Here is an 18,800-nt window from a genome sequence, read left to right on the forward strand (position 1 = left end):
AAATGGACACATGAGGGAAGGGAAGGGAAGGGAAGGGAAGGGAAGGGAAGGGAAGGGAAGGGAAGGGAAGGGAAGGGAAGGGAAGGGAAGGGAAGGGAAGGGAAGGGAAGGGAAGGGAAGGGAAGGGAAGGCGCGGGAAGGGAAGGGAAGGCGCGGGAAGGGAAGGGAAGGCGCGGGAAGGGAAGGGAAGGCGCGGGAAGGGAAGGGAAGGCGCGGGAAGGGAAGGGAAGGGAAGGCGCGGGAAGGGAAGGGAAGGGAAGGGAAGGGAAGGGAAGGGAAGGGAAGGGAAGGGAAGGGAAGGGAAGGGAAGGGAAGGGAAGGGAAGGGAAGGGAAGGGAGGCGGTACCTCAACTTCTCCACGCTCAGATCCAGCCAACATCCCCCCACCCGCACATTCCTTCCCCTCCCCCCACCGGGAGAAGGTGCACGGCCCGGAGAACAAAGAGCAGTGCCCACAAGGGACGGGGCTGCCTGGCCGAGAAAGGACTGCTCAGCACGTGAGCGATAGGAGCCCGGAGACAGAACTACACGTACACAGACCCTCCTTAAGGAAGGCGGTGAGGTGCTTTTTGTTACCAATGAAACGCAACCAAATGCTGTGTGCCACACTGCCCAAACCCAGTGGCGGCCACCCGCCCGGCCAGCGGCCCAGCCCCGCCGGTCGTCCCAGCCCAACTGAGCCCGGAACTCCTCTTCCCTCACGGCCACGGACGGCGTGTCTTCCGGCGGGGCGGGGACAGGGACGGGACGGGACGGGACTCAGCCTTCGCTTGGCTCCGCTGCTCTGTGTCCCCCACGCCTCGCTCTGCCCTGCCCTGCCCTCCCCTCTCCTGCTCTCCTCTTCTCCCCTCCCCTCCCCTCCCCTGGAGGTCTCTCCGAGCGGCGCCGTTGCCGCTGTGTCGCCTCCCGGGCTGCTGCTCCCGGCTCATCCCGGGACGGCGCTCAGCCCTGTGGGCAGAGACGGAGCCGTCGGTGCCGCTTCCAGGAGAACGGCCGCCTCTTCCCAGCAGAGCAGGTGAGGCGGAGCGGGGCGGAGCGCGTCACCCTTTCCTCCCTCACCCCGTGGCAGCGTGGGCACGGCGTTTCCATTTGCCATCCATTTGGGTGCTGCTGGGGAGGAAGAGCGGAGCATCACACCATGGCCCGGGTTGGAAGGGACCTTCGCTCTTCATGAAGCTCCAACCCCGCTGCTGCTAATCAGGGCCACCAACCTCCACGTTTCATAGCAGCCCAGGCTGCCCAGGGCCCCATCCAGCCCGGCCTTGAACACCTCCAGGGATGGACGGGGCATCCACAGCCTCTCTGGGCAGCTGTTCCAGCACCTCACCGCTCTCAGAGTAAAGAACTTCCCCCTGACACCCAACCTGCAGCTGCCCTCCTTCAGCTTAAACCATTTCCCCTTGTGCTGCTGTTATCTGCCCTTTCACAGAGTTGCCTCCCCTCCCCTCCTGTTTATGGGCTCCCTTTAGGTCCTGGAAGGCTGCAATGAGGTCACCCCTCAGCCTTCTTTTCTCCAGGCTGAACAAGCCCAGCTCCCTCAGCCTGTCTTTGTAGCCCTCTGATCATCTTTGTGGCCCTCCTCTTCACCCTCTCCACCAGCTCTCCTTCCAGGACTGCTCCTCCCAGTCTGTATGTATGCCTGGGATTCCTCGGGCCCCAGTGCCAAACCTTGCACTTTGCGGTGTTGAACCTCATGAGGTTCACCCGGGCCCCCCTTTCAAGCCTGTTGAGGTCCCTCAGGATGGCATCCCTTCCTTCCACCGTGTCAACCGCAGCGCTCAGCTGGGTGTCTCCAGCAAACTTCTGCATTCAGTCTGATGAGGCGGTGTCGGACTTGCAGTCCGAGTTACAGTGGGGAGGGATTTACTCCCCCGGTCCCCAGCTGGAGGTTTAGGGATGCAGGGCTCAGGGAGGTGAGAAATACTGGAGTCCTGGCTGCCAGTGGAGACTGAGGCCAAGAACTCATTCAGTACCTCAGCCTTCTCTTCATCCGTTGAGGCCACTTCTCCTTTTGCATTTTGCAAAGGAGGTCAACAGTAAAAGCCCCGTAAGTGTGGCCTAAAGGACTGTGGGTGAGAATGAGAGATCTTTGTTGTTTGTCCAAATGTGCTGTAACATCAGAACTTCCAGCCTGTGCCGCAGCAGAAAAGGAGTATTGGGGAACGTCGGTGGTTTTGATTCACGGAGGTCAGCAGCTGCATGAAGTACATGCACAGCAGCCTCCCTGTTTCTGTGGGGGTTGGGAACAGCGTTTTGTGGCAATGTATGATTGCAGAGTGAGTGTTTGACATACGTTTCTCACCTGGGAGCCAACACTGGCTGTGGCAGTTTGATACGCAACAGTCTGGTTCCATTTCCATTGGTAATCCTAACACTGCTGCCTGAACTGCACGCTCAGCTTCCCAGAACCGAGTTGGATTGACACTGGCTCAAGGAGTCCCAAGGCTCAGAGTGCTCCCACATCCGACCTAGCCTTCTCAAGCCACGAAGTTAAGGAGCCTGGACATGGCTGGATACACTCCGGGTCCCTGGCTTAGCCAAGGCTTTATGTGGAAGGAATCCTATGTTCACAGTCACTCTAAGACATAACCTTAGAGAAGCTCACAAAGCTCCAAAGTAACCACGAGTCTCTTACAGAAGATCTGTATCAAGAAGGATCTCGACATCAAGCTGCGAGGGATCTCTGTGCAGCTGTGACCTCGAGAGCCATCCCTGCTCGAGGGCAGATCCTGTCGTGCAGCGCGCTGCTGTGCAGGAGAGCTCGAGGGGTGCTTGGGCTGCTCCCTGTTTTGGGGTGAGATGACCGACTCCTTGCCATGCTTTGTTTTTAGGCACGCAGTCCGTGTGCCCTCAGCTGTTGAAGTGAGTGTCAGCTATGAGTTCTCTCAGGCCCCCTAGTTTGAGACAGCTTTGTGATGGTTCATCTCTTTGAGCCAGAGCGTTAGCAGTGCTGTTGCTGGTTGTCTTCCTGTGCCAGGCCTGGTGTGCCATCCCGGAGGCAGTGCCCTGCAGATGGGCTGGGGAGGGCTGGGCTGGGACAGGGACTGCTGCGTTGCCTGCCAGCTGCCCTGCCCTTTCTCTTGTCCCTGCAGGCTCCAGTTCAGCTTGTGCCTTCCAGGCGTGATCATCCCAGGCTGCAGGAGAGCAGCAAATGGCCACAGCACATCGGTGTCAGGTAGGGGCTGTGGGAAGCAGGCAGGAGAGGCCAAGGGGCGAGGGATGTGAATGCAGGGGGAGAGGGAGGTGCCCTCAGCCAGCATGCGTGTGCTGGGGCCGGAGAAGCGGCTGGGACGGGAGTTTGTGTCGTGTGCGAGCTGCTTCCCTGGGCCTTGGCTGTTGCCAGCAAGGAGCCTCTTTGCTTGCAGGAGCCCGTGAGCTTTGCGGAGGTGGCCGTGTATTTCAGCAGGGAGGAGTGGGCGCTGCTGGACCCTGCGCAGCGAGCGCTCTACCGGGACGTGATGCTGGAGACGTACCAGTGCGTGGCCTGGCTGGGTGAGGGCTTTGCTGCCTTTCCTCCTCGTTAGGGCTGCCTTTGGCTGTGCTGAATGAGCCTCTGCATGCCGGGCCTTGAATAATTGCCATGCAGTTACATATTGAGTAACACCACAATAATAGAAACAAACGAAAGACAGAGAAGTGTGTGATGTATAAGGTCTTACTGTGCTCAGTACTGTGATAAATGCCCATGGTCAGTGCTGGCCAGCAGGCACCAGTCAGCAGGGGGAAGATCAGCTTACTTTAAAAACCCCTTGTGTTGCTGCATTGCATGATGCCACCAGCTCCAGCAACTGGACGACTTGCTGGTTACTCCTTTAGAATTTAGGATTTTCCATTCAATTGCCATAAATATTTTGATGCCACAATCAGTGATATATTCTAAGATAGTAAGCATGCTGTTGTAAAGTTAATTTTAAAGCAAATATGCCTTCATAATTTCCGGAGATGTAAAAGCTTTCTTTGCTCCAAAGGAAGCTGTGGCCCCAGTGTCATTCAGGCCCAAATGGTGCTTTCTCCTTGGGGAGGGACACACAGTGGAGATGTTGAACAGTCACTGTGCCGCAATGATGGAAATGCTCTCATCTCCCCTGTTTCTGTCATTGAAGCTCCTCTTCCAGCCCCCAAACCCGGGCTGATCTCCCTGCTTGAAGGAGGGGAAGACCCCTGGATCCCAGATGTGCGTAGCCCGGAGGCCGTGCCAGGAGACCTGAGCCCAGGTGAGTTGCTGGAGGGAGGGAAGGAGGAGGCTGGGGCTGGAAGAGTCCTCTCTGTCTGTGTTTTATTTTGGGCACCGTGTGCAATTTCTGGATTTCCTCTTTCCTCCAGCAGGAACTGGGATTACAGATATACTGGAGGATGTGCAGGGAAAGTGGTGTGGCCGAAAGGCGGTGGGGTAGTGCCTGTAGTGGGAGAAATCAGAAGGGATGTCCCAGGAGGCCTGGAGCAAGGTCAGGGTGAGCACATCAAGAAGGCACTGGGAAAGCATCTGGAAGAGAAAGGAAGGAGCCCACTGCACTTCAACATAGGTGAAAAGCAGGACGTAGAGCCCAGGAGCAAGGATGTGTGTCAGATGAAAAAGCAGAATCCATGCACTGAGTGTGGGAAAAGCTTGGAAATAGATTCCAGCATCATTAACCACCAGTGCTTGCACGCAACGCAGAGCCTGTACAAGTGCTCTGAGTGTGGGAAGAGCTTCAAACGGAGTTCCCAACTAACCCGCCACAAACACATCCATACAGGATGGAGGCCCTACATGTGCTCGGAGTGTGGGAAGAGCTTCAAAAGGAGTTCCCACCTCACCTGCCACCAACGCATCCACACAGGAGAGAGACCCTTTCAGTGCTCTGAGTGTGGGAAGGGCTTCAAAAGCTGCTGACTGGAAGCAGCACCTGCGCATGCACAGACAGGAGAGACCCTTTCAGTGTTCCGCGTGTGGGAAGAGCTTCAAAAGAAGATCCGAGTTAAAGCTGCACCAGCGCATCCACACAGGGGAGAGGCCCTGCAAGTGCTCTGAGTGTGGGAAGAGCTTCAAAAGGAGTTCTAACCTCACACGCCACCAATACATCCACAGAGAGAGACTCTTTAAGTGCTCTGAGTGTGGGAGGAGCTTCAAAAGCAGTTCTGAGTTGAAGCAGCACCAGCGAACCCACACAGAGCAGAGACCCTACAAGTGCTGTGAGTGTGGCAAGTGCTACAAAAGGAGTTCCCACCTCACCTGCCACCATCGCATCCACACAGGAGAGAGACCCTTTCAGTGTCCTGAGTGTGCAAAGAGCTTTAAACGCAGATCTCATCTCAACACTCACAAGCGCATCCACGGAGCACAACGACTGTAGAAGCACCCCAAGACTCTGGGAACCTTCCAAAGCAGTTCCAGCCTCGTTACCTACCAGCATTTCCATAAAAGATACAGATCCTGCAGAGCCTCAAACTTGTGAAGAGCTTCAGCCCTTCACCTTCAACCCCTGTGCTTCTCCCCACACAGGAAGAGCTGGCAAAGGAGATGGCATCGCTGGCACCCTCTGCAGAAGGGCCTTAACCCAGGAGCTTCAGATGGCCTTTCCTTGCTTCCCAAAGCAGTTCTCTCAGCATGCCCACGTTCCTCTTCTGCTCTTCCTGCCTGCAGCTTTTTGATGCCATTTCCTTAGGAGAAGCGGCTGTGTGGGGATGTTCTGTGTGTCTGTGTGCGTGTGTTGCTCTCAGTAATTTCTGAGTGCACATGACTGAATGTGAGAGAAGGGTCAGGAGAGCAGTAACGTGGCTCTTGGAGGTTTTCTGAGAATCATCTGTAGCGAAAAGGGAAGGGGTGAATAAAGTAGCTGAGTTGTTCTGGAGCTTTCTTCACTGTGTTCTTGTTTCTTGTTCTTAAAGTGAATGTCAGCGTGTGGAATGAGGAGAGGGATAGGAGAGGGATAATGATTCCTCCTCTGCACTCACTGGAATCAGCACAGGCACAGGCAGAGCTCCCAAGGGAACAACCAGCCCCCCGTGGTGCCCATGTGCAAGGCTGTTATGCATTTCTGGTTATTCATGTTAGGAAACATAGAACGTTGGAGGCCCTGTGTGCTTCAGCATCATCAGCATGTGTGAGACGTGGTGGGAATGGCCCTGTGAGGGGTGTGCTGTGTGTGATGGATGGCTCTGGGCTCTGCAGGCTGGAGATCCACTCAGGGCAGAGACCGTAAGAAGTGCCTGCACTGCAGGAAGAGCTTCATCCAGAGCTCAATCCTTGTTAAAGGGTAAAAAAATCCATGTTAGTCCACATGAGAGCTCCCCTTTGATCCTTGAAGGTTTTTGCTTTGACCTTGGGAAGGTGTGTCTGAGCAATGTGCTGGCCCTTCTGCAGCAGAGGCCTTCACATTTGCTGGGCTCAGCTAAAGCTGCTGTGCTTGGAATGCAGTTTGCAGGAAGTGGAGGCTGGTTTTGGTGAGCTAGTGAAGCCATCAGGAGCTTGCCCATGTCCTCAGGTGAGGTTCTGTGAAGGCTCCCTGACGTCCCAGCAAGCTGCAAGGAGATGATGATTGCAGTACCGAGGAGCGCTGCTTCCTCCATGCCAGGGAGCTGGGGCCTGGTCTGGTGCAGGAGAGGTACAGCAGGGCCCTGGGGGTTGGAGGAGCCCAATGCGTGGGGAGGAAACTAGCAGCTGGGAGGCGAGGGGATCCCCGGCAACAGGAGGCAGCAGCCCAGCCAAGGAGCTGGGATGATTTACTTTTAAGATGCATCCACTAATTCCTGTCAAGTGGCATCAGTCACGTGTCTCCTCTTTCCTTTTAGGAAAACAAGCATTCTCACTATTCTGTTTTTCTTTTACATCACCATGTGCTCAGAAGCAATGAGCAGGTTTTCCGTGAACAGGAAATAAAAATGAAGAAGTTTTCCCACTTTTACTCCCTGAAAAATCACTTGAACTGCTGATGTCCCCCACTGTTTTGTCACACGTCATGTTTTGTTGCACTAAGGGTTAGAAAACTCCATTTTTTTCCCCTCCTCCTGAACTTCCCTGCTTTCCCTCTGCGGTGGGGAAAGTCCTTCTGTTGCAGACGTGAATCCCTGGCAGAGTTGTGAGCGCAGCGCCCCGTCTGCAGGAACAGGAGCATTTCAGAGGGGGGTATGGAGGAGAGGGACTGCCATTCTGGGGATGGGCGTTCACCCAGGGGGGCATGGAGGGAGGGCTTTGTCCTGTCTGCTTCAACCAACACTTGTATCCAGCCAGCAGAAGGCTGTGCCCTCGGTGTCCCACGTGAGCTCTGCACGGAGCTTACAGTTGGCTGTGAGGTGGTGGAGAGCCTCTGGGCACTGATTAAGGGACAAGGAAGTAAAGTGGTTGCCTACTACATGCCACCCAGCCAGGACGACGATCCCAATCAATTCTTTAAGGAATTAAGGGATACGTCTGGAACAGCATCACTGTTGATGAACAGCATCACAGAACATGAATGACAATGTCAAATAGGACCAGGCCCATTATGAAGCCCTGCAGCACACCTGCAGCTACTGGCCTCCTGCAAAACCTTGTGCCACTGACCACCAGCTCTGACTGGTCTGGCCATTCGGCCAGTTTTTGATGCTGCTCACTGTCTACCTATGCAGCCCATACATCAGTAGCTGTCTCAAGTCAGGACACAATAACCCTCTGCTTCTCTTTCATCTCCCAACTTACTCCATTCCAAATAGACCCCAGAAGAGGCTTCCTTTACAGGTTCTTGCCCCGTGACCTCTGGTGCTCAAGGGACATTTGGATAAAGCCCTGCATGACGTGCTTTCACTTTTGGTTAGCCCTGAAGTGGTCAGGCAGTTGGACTAGATGATCTCTGAAGGTCACTTACAACTGATTTTGTTTTTAATGGTTTTATAAATCTATGTGGAGATAAAATGTAAGAGTCGTTATCTTGCTGCTGTATGTCCGTGGCTTATGAAAAATAAATGACGAGGATTTATAGACAACCCTCAAAACTCTGAAAAGGAGGAGTTCTTTATGACGCATTTATTACACAGAGATTTGTCGCTACAGCTGTTTTGGTTCTTGCCTGGCACCTTGACTCAGGGCTTGATCCAGCTGTGCTTCATTCAGCAGCATGGCCAAGCGCTGGCCCTGTACTCCCCCGTGTCTCACAAACTCTTCCCTCTTCCATTGCAGCGCTGAGCCAACACTGCAGGAGAATTGGGCTTCCTCCACAGTCATGAATGCTGCTGGAAGTGCACTCACGTGTACTCAAGGGAGGGAAAAGGGAGGAGAAGAACCAGGTCAGCTAGCTGATGGGCATGGCTGAGCACAATTGCTGCCCGCAGCAAATATGCCACATCCCACATGCAGAGCCACGCGCACCAGATAGAAACTTGTCATTTTCCCCTGATCAGCACAGGAGGGGCCTTCCTTCCTGCCGTGTTCCCAGAATAAGTCTCTTCCTCCTTATTCACTTCCAGATTCATATTTCTCTCAATTTCTGGGCTCACATACGGTTGGAGTGACCTACTTACTAAGCATGACAACATGTCCTATTCATGCTGAGAATTCCATCCATCTTGGGAAGTGACTTGAAAGAGCAGCAGCCTGATTTACCCCACCTGATAACCAGCTGCCAACCAACCGGAGGGTCAGGGACAGGGTTGAGTGTTAGGGTGAGGTTAAAAAGAAGAGTTAGGGCTGGGGCTAGCACTAAGGATTAGATTTAGCGTTAGGTGAAGTGCTAGCACTTGAGTTAGTGTTAGGGCGAGGGCTGTGATGAGGGTTAGTGTTTAGGGGGAAGAGTTTGAGTTTAGGTTGAAGTTTAGGACAAGAAAGGGTTAAGGTTAGACTTTAAGGTTAGGAGTTGGAGTTATGGCTTAGGAGTTAGGGTTGGGGTTAGGGTTAGATTAAAGGTTTAGTCTATGGGTTAGAGTTAGCACTAGGCACCAATTCCCAGCTTCCTGACACGCAGGAAAAACACCATGAAGACACAGATGGATATGCTTAATTGACAGCAAAGGAAAGCAAGAGGCATAGTTCTGTCAAAGTAGATTTTATTAAGTACAAGTTATGTCCACTGAATCATAGAATCACAGAATGGCTTGTGTTGGAAAGATCAGAAGGATCATCTAGTTCCAAACCCTGTGCTGTGGGCAGGCTTGCCAACCGCAAGACCAGACTGCCAGGAACACATCAAGCCTGGCCACTCCACTCACCTCCACTGATGAGGCATCCACAAATGCTCTGGGCAGCCTCTTCCAGTGCCTCACCACCCTCTGCGTGGAGGATCTCTTCACAACATCCAACATAAACCTCCCCTCAGTTCAGTTTAAATCCATTGCCCCTTGTCCTATCACTATCTTCCAGCATAAAAGTCAGCCCTTCTCACTGCCTGTAAGCTCCTTTCAAGTATCACAAGATTGCAATGAGGTCTTTCCGGACCCTTCCTTCTCCAAGCTAAACAATCCCAACTCCCACAAGTCTTTCATCAGCCCTCTGATTATCTTTGTGGCACTCCTCTGGACCTGCTCCAACAGCTCCATGTCTTCCTTGCGCTGGTTTCCCCAGGCCTGGACACAGCGCTCCAGATGGAGCCTTACAAGGGCTGAGTAGAGGAGGACGATCACCTCCCTGTCCCTGCTGGACACCCCTCTGTTGTACCATTGGCCACCCAGGCTACAGGAGCGCAGTGCTGGCTCACGGCCGGCTCTTATTCCCTCAGGACCCCCAGCTAAATCCCCTTTCCACAGTGGAGAACCTCTGCACAAGAGAAAATATCTTCTCTTTGTGTCAGACACACATTTCATGGACCCCCCAGAACACTCACTGCCCACGTACTTTCCTTTGCTGCATGAAAGTATGCTGTATGCTGTATGAAAGAAAGAAACATACTAATGGAAAACAACCGAGCACAAGCTTAGAGTGGGATACATTAGAAGTCACCTGCGGAGAGAGATGGAGTCTTTGTGATTACTGGAAAACATCCATAACAACAGTTCCCAGATGGCATCCTTCAGTGCCTGGTTCCTCATCGCTGTAGATGAGGGGGTTCACTGCTGGAGGCACCACCGAGTACAGAATTGCCACCGACACATCCATGGCTGGGGAGGAGATGGAATGGGGCTTCAGGTAGGTAAAGAGGCCAGTGCTGATAGAGAGGGAGACCACGGCCAGCTGAGGGAGGCACGTGGAAAAGGCTTTGTGCCGTCCCTGCACGGAGGGCATCCTCAGCACAGCCCTGAAGATCTGCACGTAAGAAAGCACAATGGAAACAAAACACCCCGAAAACAAAAATACGCTGAATGTCATAAGACTGAGATTCCTGAGGTAGGGGTACGAGCAAGAGAGCTTTTGAATGTGAGGAATTTCACAGAAGAACTGGTCCACGGTGTTGCCTCGGCAGAGTGGCAGTGAAAAGGTATTGGCAGTGTGCAGCAGAGCATGGAGAAGCCCAGTGCCCCAGGCAGCTGCTGCCAGGCTGGCACAAGCTGTGCTGCCCACGAGGGTCCCGTAGTGCAGGGGCTTGCAGATGGCAACGTAGCGGTCATAGGACATGAGAGTGAGGAGGTAAAATTCGGCTGACAACAAGAATGAGAACAGAAAGACCTGGGCAGCACATGCAGTGTAGGAGATGGCCCTGGTGTCCCAGAGGGCATTGGCCATGGCTTTGGGGACAGTGGTGGAGATGGAGCCCAGGTCGAGGAGGGCGAGGTTGAGGAGGAAGAAGTACATGGGGGTGTGCAGGCGGTGGTCGCAGGCTACGGCTGTGCTGATGAGGCCGTTGCCCAGGAGGGCAGCCAGGTAGATGCCCAGCAAGAGCCAGAAGTGCAGGAGCTGCAGCGGCCGCGTGTCTGCCAACGCCAGGAGGAGGAACTCGCTGATGGAGCTGCTGTTGGGCATCTGCCGCTCCTGGGCATGGCTAATCATCAAAGGAGAGAAAAAGGCAAGTTAGGTGAGGCTTCCCTTGGCAAAACCCCGTACCATTCCTTGGTGACCTTCCTCCTGCCACAGAATCGATCCGATCCTTTTTCTTTCTCTGAGGAAAATGCCTGTTCAGATCCACGACTTGAGATTTTTTTCCGTGAGTTTGAGTATGTAAGGAAGAGGAGAGGCCTCTGCCCGCGGGCTCTGGAGAAAGCAGTCCTGACCCACCCAGGTGGGCCCATTGTGAAGTGGCAGGAGTGCTTGGTTTCACATTTAGAATGTGACATCTCTCTTAGCATCTCTCCACTTCATCTCCCTGGGCTTTGCAGGGAACACAGAGATGCTATGGGAGAGATGTAGCATCCTGCAGGGCAGCTCACCAGCTTGGAAGGACATCTCTCTGCGAGAGAGAGCCAAGTGTCCTCGTGATGGCATCTCATTCAGAGAAATTCAGCTCCTTCCCAGCCTCACAGACATGTGCTGTCCACAGCCCCGAGCAGCTGCTCTCAGCCCCCGTGCGCTGCAGAAGGAAATGAGCTCAGGCCTGGAGAGATGCAGCTCTGCTCTGCTGGAGCTCTGGCTGCAGAGGAGGCGCTTCATGCCTTGGACCCCGCTGCCATGAAGGCAGAGGTGTTTCTGGGTGGGAGAGGATGCAAGGGGGCTTGCTCAGAAGAAGGGTAGGAAAATGAACACAGGGCAGAAAGTCCCACGTTTGGTCCTCCTTCCTGAAAAGTCCCCTCTGCAACACCCCGAGCATTCAGTGCAGCTCTGAGCCCCCAGCCCCATGCAGCACCCCTAGCAGCAGAAGGCCCCTGTGCTGCTGAGGAAGCTTCCTTCCCCACACCCCTACACCCCACCCCCCCCATCTCCCTGCAGCTACCTGGACGGGATTCAGCTGAATCAGTTGACGAATCTTATGCCTGAGGTTGTAGTCCTGGGTCCTGGAGGGGAATCAGCTCCCTCCCACGCCTCCCCCACACCCAGCCGGACCAGCGTCGACCACACATTTGGCCACCAGCAACTGGCCCCCTGCATCCCTCCTCTTGCCACTGGCTTCTTTCTCCTCCACCTGCATTAATTCCCATCTTTGTCTGTTGCAGTCACTGTCCAGTTATCAGCTCTCACTGACTACATTTCCCTCTTGGATCCCCAGCAATGCTATCCCCATGCTGGCTGTACCTCCCGCTCCCTGACGGAGCTGCCATCCGTGTCACAGGAGTTGTGCTGCACTCAGTGACATCTCGGTGTCTGCTGTAAGAAGAAATACCCTTACAGATGACAACTCCTTTTTTGGACTGTGCTCCTTGAAAACCTTATCTGCCACACTGAGACCTCCCTCATGAGCAAGTCTTGAAGACTGGAGGGAAATGGCTTGTTAGGTCTTTCTGCACTGTAATGAGCCCCACAGCGTATGTGGTGTCTGTTGAGCTTCAGCTACTGAGAGAAGACTGCTGTAGCCAACTGATGAAGGTGCAGCCAAAATGCTGTCCAGAAATGTTGGAGAGTGTTGGAGTATTAATTGGTCCCTGTGGGGCCATTACCAACAAAGCCTCCCCAGAGACGTGTTAGAGCAGATAATTGGAGGCCGTGATTACAGGCAGGCAAAGAAGGCCCTGTGCAGGTGCTTTGAGGTTGAGGAAAGCCCTTGGTTTGTTTGATGAAACAGAAGGGTTAAGCCATAGCTGCAGCCTCTGGGAAAGGTGGTCCTGTCCCTCACAGATGGCCCAACGCTCTCCCACGGTCAGTGGGATGTGGGTGGGCAGCGTTCTGGGAGGGAGAATGATACTACACCTACTGGCCTCCCTACAGGGCTGCAAGGAAACAAGGAGGCCCCAGTGTCACGAGGACAACGTGTGCCCTCCGGAGCATCAGCAGCAGACACAACTGCCGCAGCCAAGCTGACCAAGACCTTGGTTTCCTGTTGGGGCCCTCCAGCCTTGCCAGTGCTGTTGGCCATCTGCACCAGAGGCTGTTCTACGCAGTCCTACGCTTGCCTCCTTTTCCCTGCACGCTGCAGACACTCACCTCGACTCCTGCACTGGCACTCACCCTGGCAGTGCCTTACTCTGATGGTTCTGCAGTCTCACTACTTGTTCCTTGTGACACAACAGCACGGACTGATGACAGAGTCCTGCTGGGTGTTTCTGGCACCACGGCACTACCACAGGAGGCGAGGGCTGACCTGTCAGCTTGTGCAGAAAGAATCACTTCTAAGGTCTGGGTCAGTGAAGCACTAAGATGCACTAAGATGAGTGTCCAACAGTCAACCTTTTGCTCTTTCTACTGCCTCATTTGATGGAGGGTAGTAGGGGACACCAAACACTCACTGGCTTCTCATTTGGCTCAGTTTTGCATTTCCTCGCTCAAAGGATGTGAGCCATCGTCACTGTAGATAACATCAGCAGTAGGAAGATTTGAGAAGCAAAATGATCGCCCTCACACTGTATTTTGCCCACTGACTGATACTTCGTCCCCTAAAAGCCAAAGAGTACCTCCACTCCCATGTGGATGTGCGAGCATCTCCCCAGTGACTTCAACAGTCATATATAGAATCAAAGAATCGCAAAGGTTGGAAAAGACCCCCAGGATCATCCAGTCCAACCATTCTCCCTTCACCAGTGGTTCTCGCTAAACCATGTCCCTCAACACAACATCCAAACGCTCTTTGATCACCACCAGGGTCAGTGACTCCACCACCTCTCCGGGCAGCCCATTCCAGTGCCTGACCACCCTTTCAGACAAGCAGTATTCCCTGACCTCCATCCTTAATATTCCCTGGAGCAGCTTGAAGCCATTCCCTCTAGTCCTATCACTGTCACATGAGAGAAGAGTCCAACCCCTCCCCCCCCCCAGCTCACTACAACCTCCCATCAGGTAGTTACAGAGAGCAATAAGGTCTCCCCTGAGCCTCCTCTTCTCCAGACTGAACAATCCCAGCTCCTTCAGCCGCTTCTCATAAGGCCTGTGCTCCAGACCCCTCACCAGCTTTGTTGCCCTCCTCTGGACACGCTCCAGGGCCTCCATGTCTTTCCTACAGTGAGGGGCCCAAAAGTGGACACAGTACTCGAGGTACGGCCTCACCAGTGCTGAGTACAGGGGGACAATTACTTCCCTGTTCCTGCTGGCCACACTATTTCTGATACAAGCCAGGATGCCATTGGCCTTCTTGGCCACCTGGGCACACTGCTGGCTCATGTTCAGTCTAGCGCTAGTCAACACCCCCAGGTCCATTTCCTCTACACAATCTTCCAGCCACTCTGCCCCAAGCCTGTTGCGTTGCCTGGGGGTTATTGTGGCCAAAGTGCAGGACCCAGCATTTGGTCTTGTTGAATCCCATCCCATTGGCTTCAGCCCAGTTATCCAGCCTATGCAGATCCCTCTGTAGGGCCTCGCTACCCTCAGGCAGATCAACACCTCCAGCCAGCCTGGTGTCATCTGCAAACAAATCAGTTATATAATCAGTTGACCATGAAAACCACAGAGCTCGTTGGCTGTGTGCTATTCCCCCTAAATTTCCGGGAAGCTGCTGACCCATTAGGACAAATGAGGCTCCTCTTGAGATACTCCTTTAAACAATTAAGAATAATTAATTGGCATCATCGTCCAGGCTGAGAGGCTTAGAGTAGGCTCCAACAGTGACGTCCACTTTATTTCCTCATCCCTTAACCCATACACAGAGGCTGTAACCATGGCATTGCTAACTGTAAGCTCTGTTTCCTCTAGCCCACCAGTACATACAGCAACCCCATCCCATCTCACCGGCCCTGCATCTCCAGCCTGCAGAGCCCAGAGCCATCCATCACACACAGCACACCCCTCACAGGGCCATTCCCACCACGTCTCACACATGCTGATGATGCTGAAGCACACAGGGCCTCCAACTTTCAATGTTTCCAACATGAAAAAGCAGAAATGCGTAACAGCCTTGCACATGGGCACCATGGGGGGGTGGTTGTTCCCTTGGGAGCTCTGCCTGTGGCTGTGCTGATTCCAGTGTGTGCAGAGGTGGAATATTATCCCTCTCCTATCCCTCTCCTCATTCCACATGCTGACATTCACCATAAGAACAAGAAACAAGAACACAGTGAAGAAAGCTCCAGAACAACTCAGCTACTTTATTCACCCCTTCCCTTTCCACTACAGATGATTCTCAGAAAACCTCCAAGAGCCACGTTACTGCTCTCCTGACCCTTCTCTCACATTCATCAGTGCACTCAGAAATTACTGAGAGCAACACACGCACACAGACACACAGAACATCCCCACACAGCCGCTTCTCCTAAGGAAATGGCATCAAAAAGCTGCAGGCAGGAAGAGCAGAAGAGGAACGTGGGCATGCTGAGAGAACTGCTTTGGGAAGCAAGGAAAGGCCATCTGAAGCTCCTGGGTTAAGTCCCTTCTGCAGAGGGAGCCAGCAATGCCATTTCCTTTGCCAGCTCTTCCTGTGTGGGGAGAAGCACAGGGGTCTACCCCATCCTTGGGCATCCTCAAGCTCTCTCTCCTGGAGCTTTCCCCATGAGAAATGAGGTGCCAGCCCTGAGAGAAACTCTTCCTGTAGGAGAGACACTTGCAGGGCCACCGTCTCACGTGGACTGGGCAATGCTTAACGAGGACTGAGCTCTGGATGAAGCTCTTCCTGCAGTGCAGTCACATCTATGGTCTCTGCCCTGAGTGGATCCCCTGGTGCTTGCTCAGCTGGGAGCTGTGGTTGAAGCTCTTCCCACACATGGGACGTTTGTAGACTTCTGCCACGACTGCCATCTCCTGCAAGGGAGGAGCTTCGTGCTCTGCACAAAGCCCTTCTCACACTCGAGGCATTTCTAAGGCTTCCTGCCACGTGAACTCACTGGTGCAGGCACGTCCTGGACTTCACCCAACTGCAGACACTCTGCTACCTCAGCAGGTTCGAGCTGTGGCCAAAGCTCTTCTTGCAGGCTGCACGTCTGTAGGGTTCCTCACGTGGATCCACTGGTGTGTGATGAGCTCCCAGCTCTGGACAGACCTCTTCCTGCAGTCAAGGCACTCACAGGGACTCTCCCCGGCGTTGGTTCTCTGGAGTGTACTGAGGGTTGAGCTCCAGATGAAGCTCTTCCCACACTCCCAGCAGACAGAATTTCTTCCTTCCTGGCGACGTATCGGCCCAGCTGAGGTTTCCTTTGGGTCCTCACCTGTTGTCCCACAGCAGGTGAGTGTCTCCAGGGGAGATAAGAGGTGACTGTCCTTGCACACTGCCCTGGAAGAAACGTGCCACCTGGCAGAGGGTTTCCAGTGGCTGTGACACATCCCACTCTGGACTCTCCTTTGACTGTCCGCTCAACACCTTGACTGCAGCTGACAGAGAGCAACATGCAGAATTCGCATCCAAAGAGGAGAAAGAAGAGCAGCAGAGAAGAAGAAGGATTTTGGCTGCAGAGCTCTTCCTCTACTCAAGGGATTTGTAAGGTTCAAAACACAAAGCCACAGGTCGTAACCAGGCTGGGGTTTTGGCTGAAGATCCTCACAAGTTTGAGGCTCTGCAGGATCTGTACCTTCCGTGGCAGTGCCGGTCGCTAACAAGGCTGGAACTGCTTTTGAAGGTTCCCAGAGTCTTGGGGTGCTTCTACAGCCGTTGTGCTTTGTGGTTGCGCTTGTGAATGTTGAGATGAGATCTGCGTTTAAAGCTCTTTGCACACTCCGGACACTGAAAGGGTCTCTGTCCTATGTGGATGCGCTGGTGGCGCTTCAGTGCGGAACTGCTTTTGAAGCTCTTCCCACACTCAGGACACTGAAAGGGTCTCTCTCCTGTGTGGATGCGATGGTGGCAGGTGAGGTGGGAACTCCTTTTGAAGCACGTGCCACACTCACAGCACTTGTAGGGTCTCTCCTCTGTGTGGGTTCGCTGGTGCTGCTTCAAGTCAGAACTGCTTTTGAAGCTTTTCCCACACTCACAGCACTTGCAGGGCCTCCCTTAACTCGGATCTTCTTTTGAAGCTCTTCCCACACGCGGGACACTGAAAGGGTCTCTCCTCCATATGGATGCGCCGATGCAGGTTCAGTTCAGAACACTTTTTAAAGGTCTTTCCACACGCAGAACACTAAAAGGGCCTCTCTCTTGTGTGGATGAGCTGGTGCTGCTTCAAATCAGGCCTTCTTTTGAAGCTCTTCCCACACTCAGTACAATTAAAGGGTCTCTCTCCTGTGTGAATGTGCTGGTGGCAGGAGAGGTGGGAACTCCTTTTGAAGCACTTCCCACACTCAGAGCACTTGTAGGGCCTATCCTCTGTGTGGATACGCTGGTGCAACTTCAATTCAGAACAGATTCTGAAGGTCATCCCACACTCAGGACACCTAAAGGGTCTCTCTCCTGTGTGGATGTGCTGATGGCAGGTGAGGTGGGAACTCCTTTTGAAGCCCTTTCCACACTGAGAGCACAGAAAGGGTCTCTCTCCTCTGTGGATGCACTGGTGCTTCTTCAATTCATAACTGCGTTTGAAGCTCTTCTCACACGCAGGACACTGAAAGGGTCTCTCTCTTGTGTGGACGTGCCGGTGGAAGTTGAGGTGGGAACTTCTGCTGAAGCTCTTCCCACACTCTGAGCACTTGTAAGGTCTCTCCTCTGTGTGGGTGTGCTGGTGCAGCTTCAATTCAGAATTGCTTTTGAAGCTCTTCTCACAAGCAGAGCACTTGTAGGGTCTCTCTCCTGTGTGGATGCGCTGGTGCACCTTCAATTCATAACTGCTTTTGAAGCCCTTCCCACACTCGGAGCACTTAAAGGGTCTCTCTCCTGTGTGGATGCGTTGGTGGCAGGTAAGGTTGTAACTGCTGTTGAAGCCCTTCCCACACTCAGAGCACTGAAAGGGTCTCTCTCCTGTGTGGATTCGTTGGTGGCAGGTGAGGTGGGAACTCCTTTTAAAGCTCTTCCCACACTCACAGCACTTGTAGGGTCTCCATCCTGTATGGATGCATTGGAGACGTTTCAGTTTGGCTCTCCGTTTGAAGCTCTTCCCACACTCAGAGCACTTGTACAGGCTCTGCGTTGCGTGCATGCACTGATGGTTAATGACACTGGAATCTATTTCCAAGCTTTTCCCACACTCAGTGCATGGATTCTGCTTTTTCATCGGACACACATCCTTGCTCCTGGGTCCTTCCGCCTGCTTTTCACCTATGTTGAAGTGCAGTGGGCTCCTTGCTTTCTCTTCCAGATGCTTTCCCAGTGCCTTCTTGATGTGCTCACCCTGACCTTGCTCCAGGCCTCCTGGGACATCCCTTCTGATTTCTCCCACACAGGCACTACCCCACCGCCTTTCGGCCACACCACTTTCCTGCACATCCTCCAGTATATCTGTAATCCCAGTTCCTGCTGGAGGAAAGAGGAAATCCAGAAATTGCACACGGTGCCCAAAATAAAACACAGACAGAGAGGACTCTTCCAGCCCCAGCCTCCTCCTTCCCTCCCTCCACCGCCTCACCTGGGCTCAGGTCTCCTGGCACGGCCTCAGGGCTACGCACACCTGGGATCCAGGGGTCTTCCCCTCCTTCTAGCAGGGAGATCAGCCCGGGTTTGGGGGCTGGAAGAGGAGCTTCAATGACAGAAACAGGGGAGATGAGAGCATTTCCATCATTGCGGCACAGTGACTGTTCAACATCTCCACTGTGTGTCCCTCCCCATGGAGAAAGCACTATTTGGGCCTGAATGACACTGGGGCCACAGCTTCCTTTGGAGCAAAGAAAGCTTTTACATCTCTGGAATTTATGAAGGGATATTTGCTTTAAAATTAACAATACAACAGCATGCTTACTTGCTTACAATATATCAGTGAGCATGGCATCAAAATATTTATGGCAATTGAATGGAAAATCCTAAATTCTAAAGGAGTAACCAGCGAGTCATCTCTTAGTTGCAGCTGGTGGCACCATGCAATGCAACAACACAAGGGCTGTTTGCAGGAAA

General features: G+C 53.4%; 2 protein-coding genes and 1 pseudogene across 3 annotated transcripts in view; 2 read left to right on the forward strand and 1 right to left on the reverse strand.

Annotated features, from left to right (window-relative positions):
* The first annotated feature begins 757 nt into the window (after positions 1–757).
* LOC121107782 (zinc finger protein 707-like) lies at positions 758–5,336 on the forward strand. Of its 2 annotated transcripts, none has more exons than XM_040653896.2 (4): positions 758–3,175; positions 3,366–3,492; positions 4,104–4,214; positions 4,327–5,336. In XM_040653896.2, the coding sequence occupies exons 1-4, from the start codon at positions 3,152–3,154 to the stop codon at positions 4,392–4,394; spliced, it is 330 nt and encodes a 109-aa protein (XP_040509830.1). In that variant the 5' UTR covers positions 758–3,151; the 3' UTR covers positions 4,395–5,336. The 2 variants fall into 2 exon arrangements, with proteins under 2 accessions (XP_040509830.1, XP_040509829.1); XM_040653895.2 differs by having other exon boundaries at positions 2,901–3,175; positions 4,324–5,336.
* On the forward strand, positions 4,410–5,333 carry LOC112531062 (annotated as a pseudogene).
* Positions 5,337–16,700: 11,364 nt separating the features above from the next.
* LOC107051303 (zinc finger protein 160-like) overlaps positions 16,701–18,800 on the reverse strand; it is an 11,734-nt gene continuing 9,634 nt past the window's right edge. The window contains exons 2-3 of the mRNA XM_040653851.2: positions 18,319–18,429; positions 16,701–18,209 (exon numbers count right to left, since the gene is read on the reverse strand). Coding sequence (XP_040509785.2) covers positions 16,942–18,209; positions 18,319–18,429 — 1,379 coding nt within the window. The 3' untranslated portion in view covers positions 16,701–16,941. The remainder of the gene's footprint in view (positions 18,210–18,318; positions 18,430–18,800) is intronic.

This window comes from Gallus gallus, chromosome 29 (genome assembly GCF_016699485.2).
Source record: "Gallus gallus isolate bGalGal1 chromosome 29, bGalGal1.mat.broiler.GRCg7b, whole genome shotgun sequence".
NCBI lineage: Eukaryota > Metazoa > Chordata > Aves > Galliformes > Phasianidae > Gallus > Gallus gallus.

Coding starts and splice junctions, on each gene's coding strand:
- LOC121107782 (XM_040653895.2), top strand. CDS start 3,152: ATGGCCACAGCACATCGGTGTCAG. Junction 3,176..3,365: donor CCACAGCACATCGGTGTCAG/GTAGGGGCTGTG, acceptor CTTTGCTTGCAG/GAGCCCGTGAGCTTTGCGGA. Junction 4,215..4,323: donor GCCAGGAGACCTGAGCCCAG/GTGAGTTGCTGG, acceptor TCTTTCCTCCAG/CAGGAACTGGGATTACAGAT.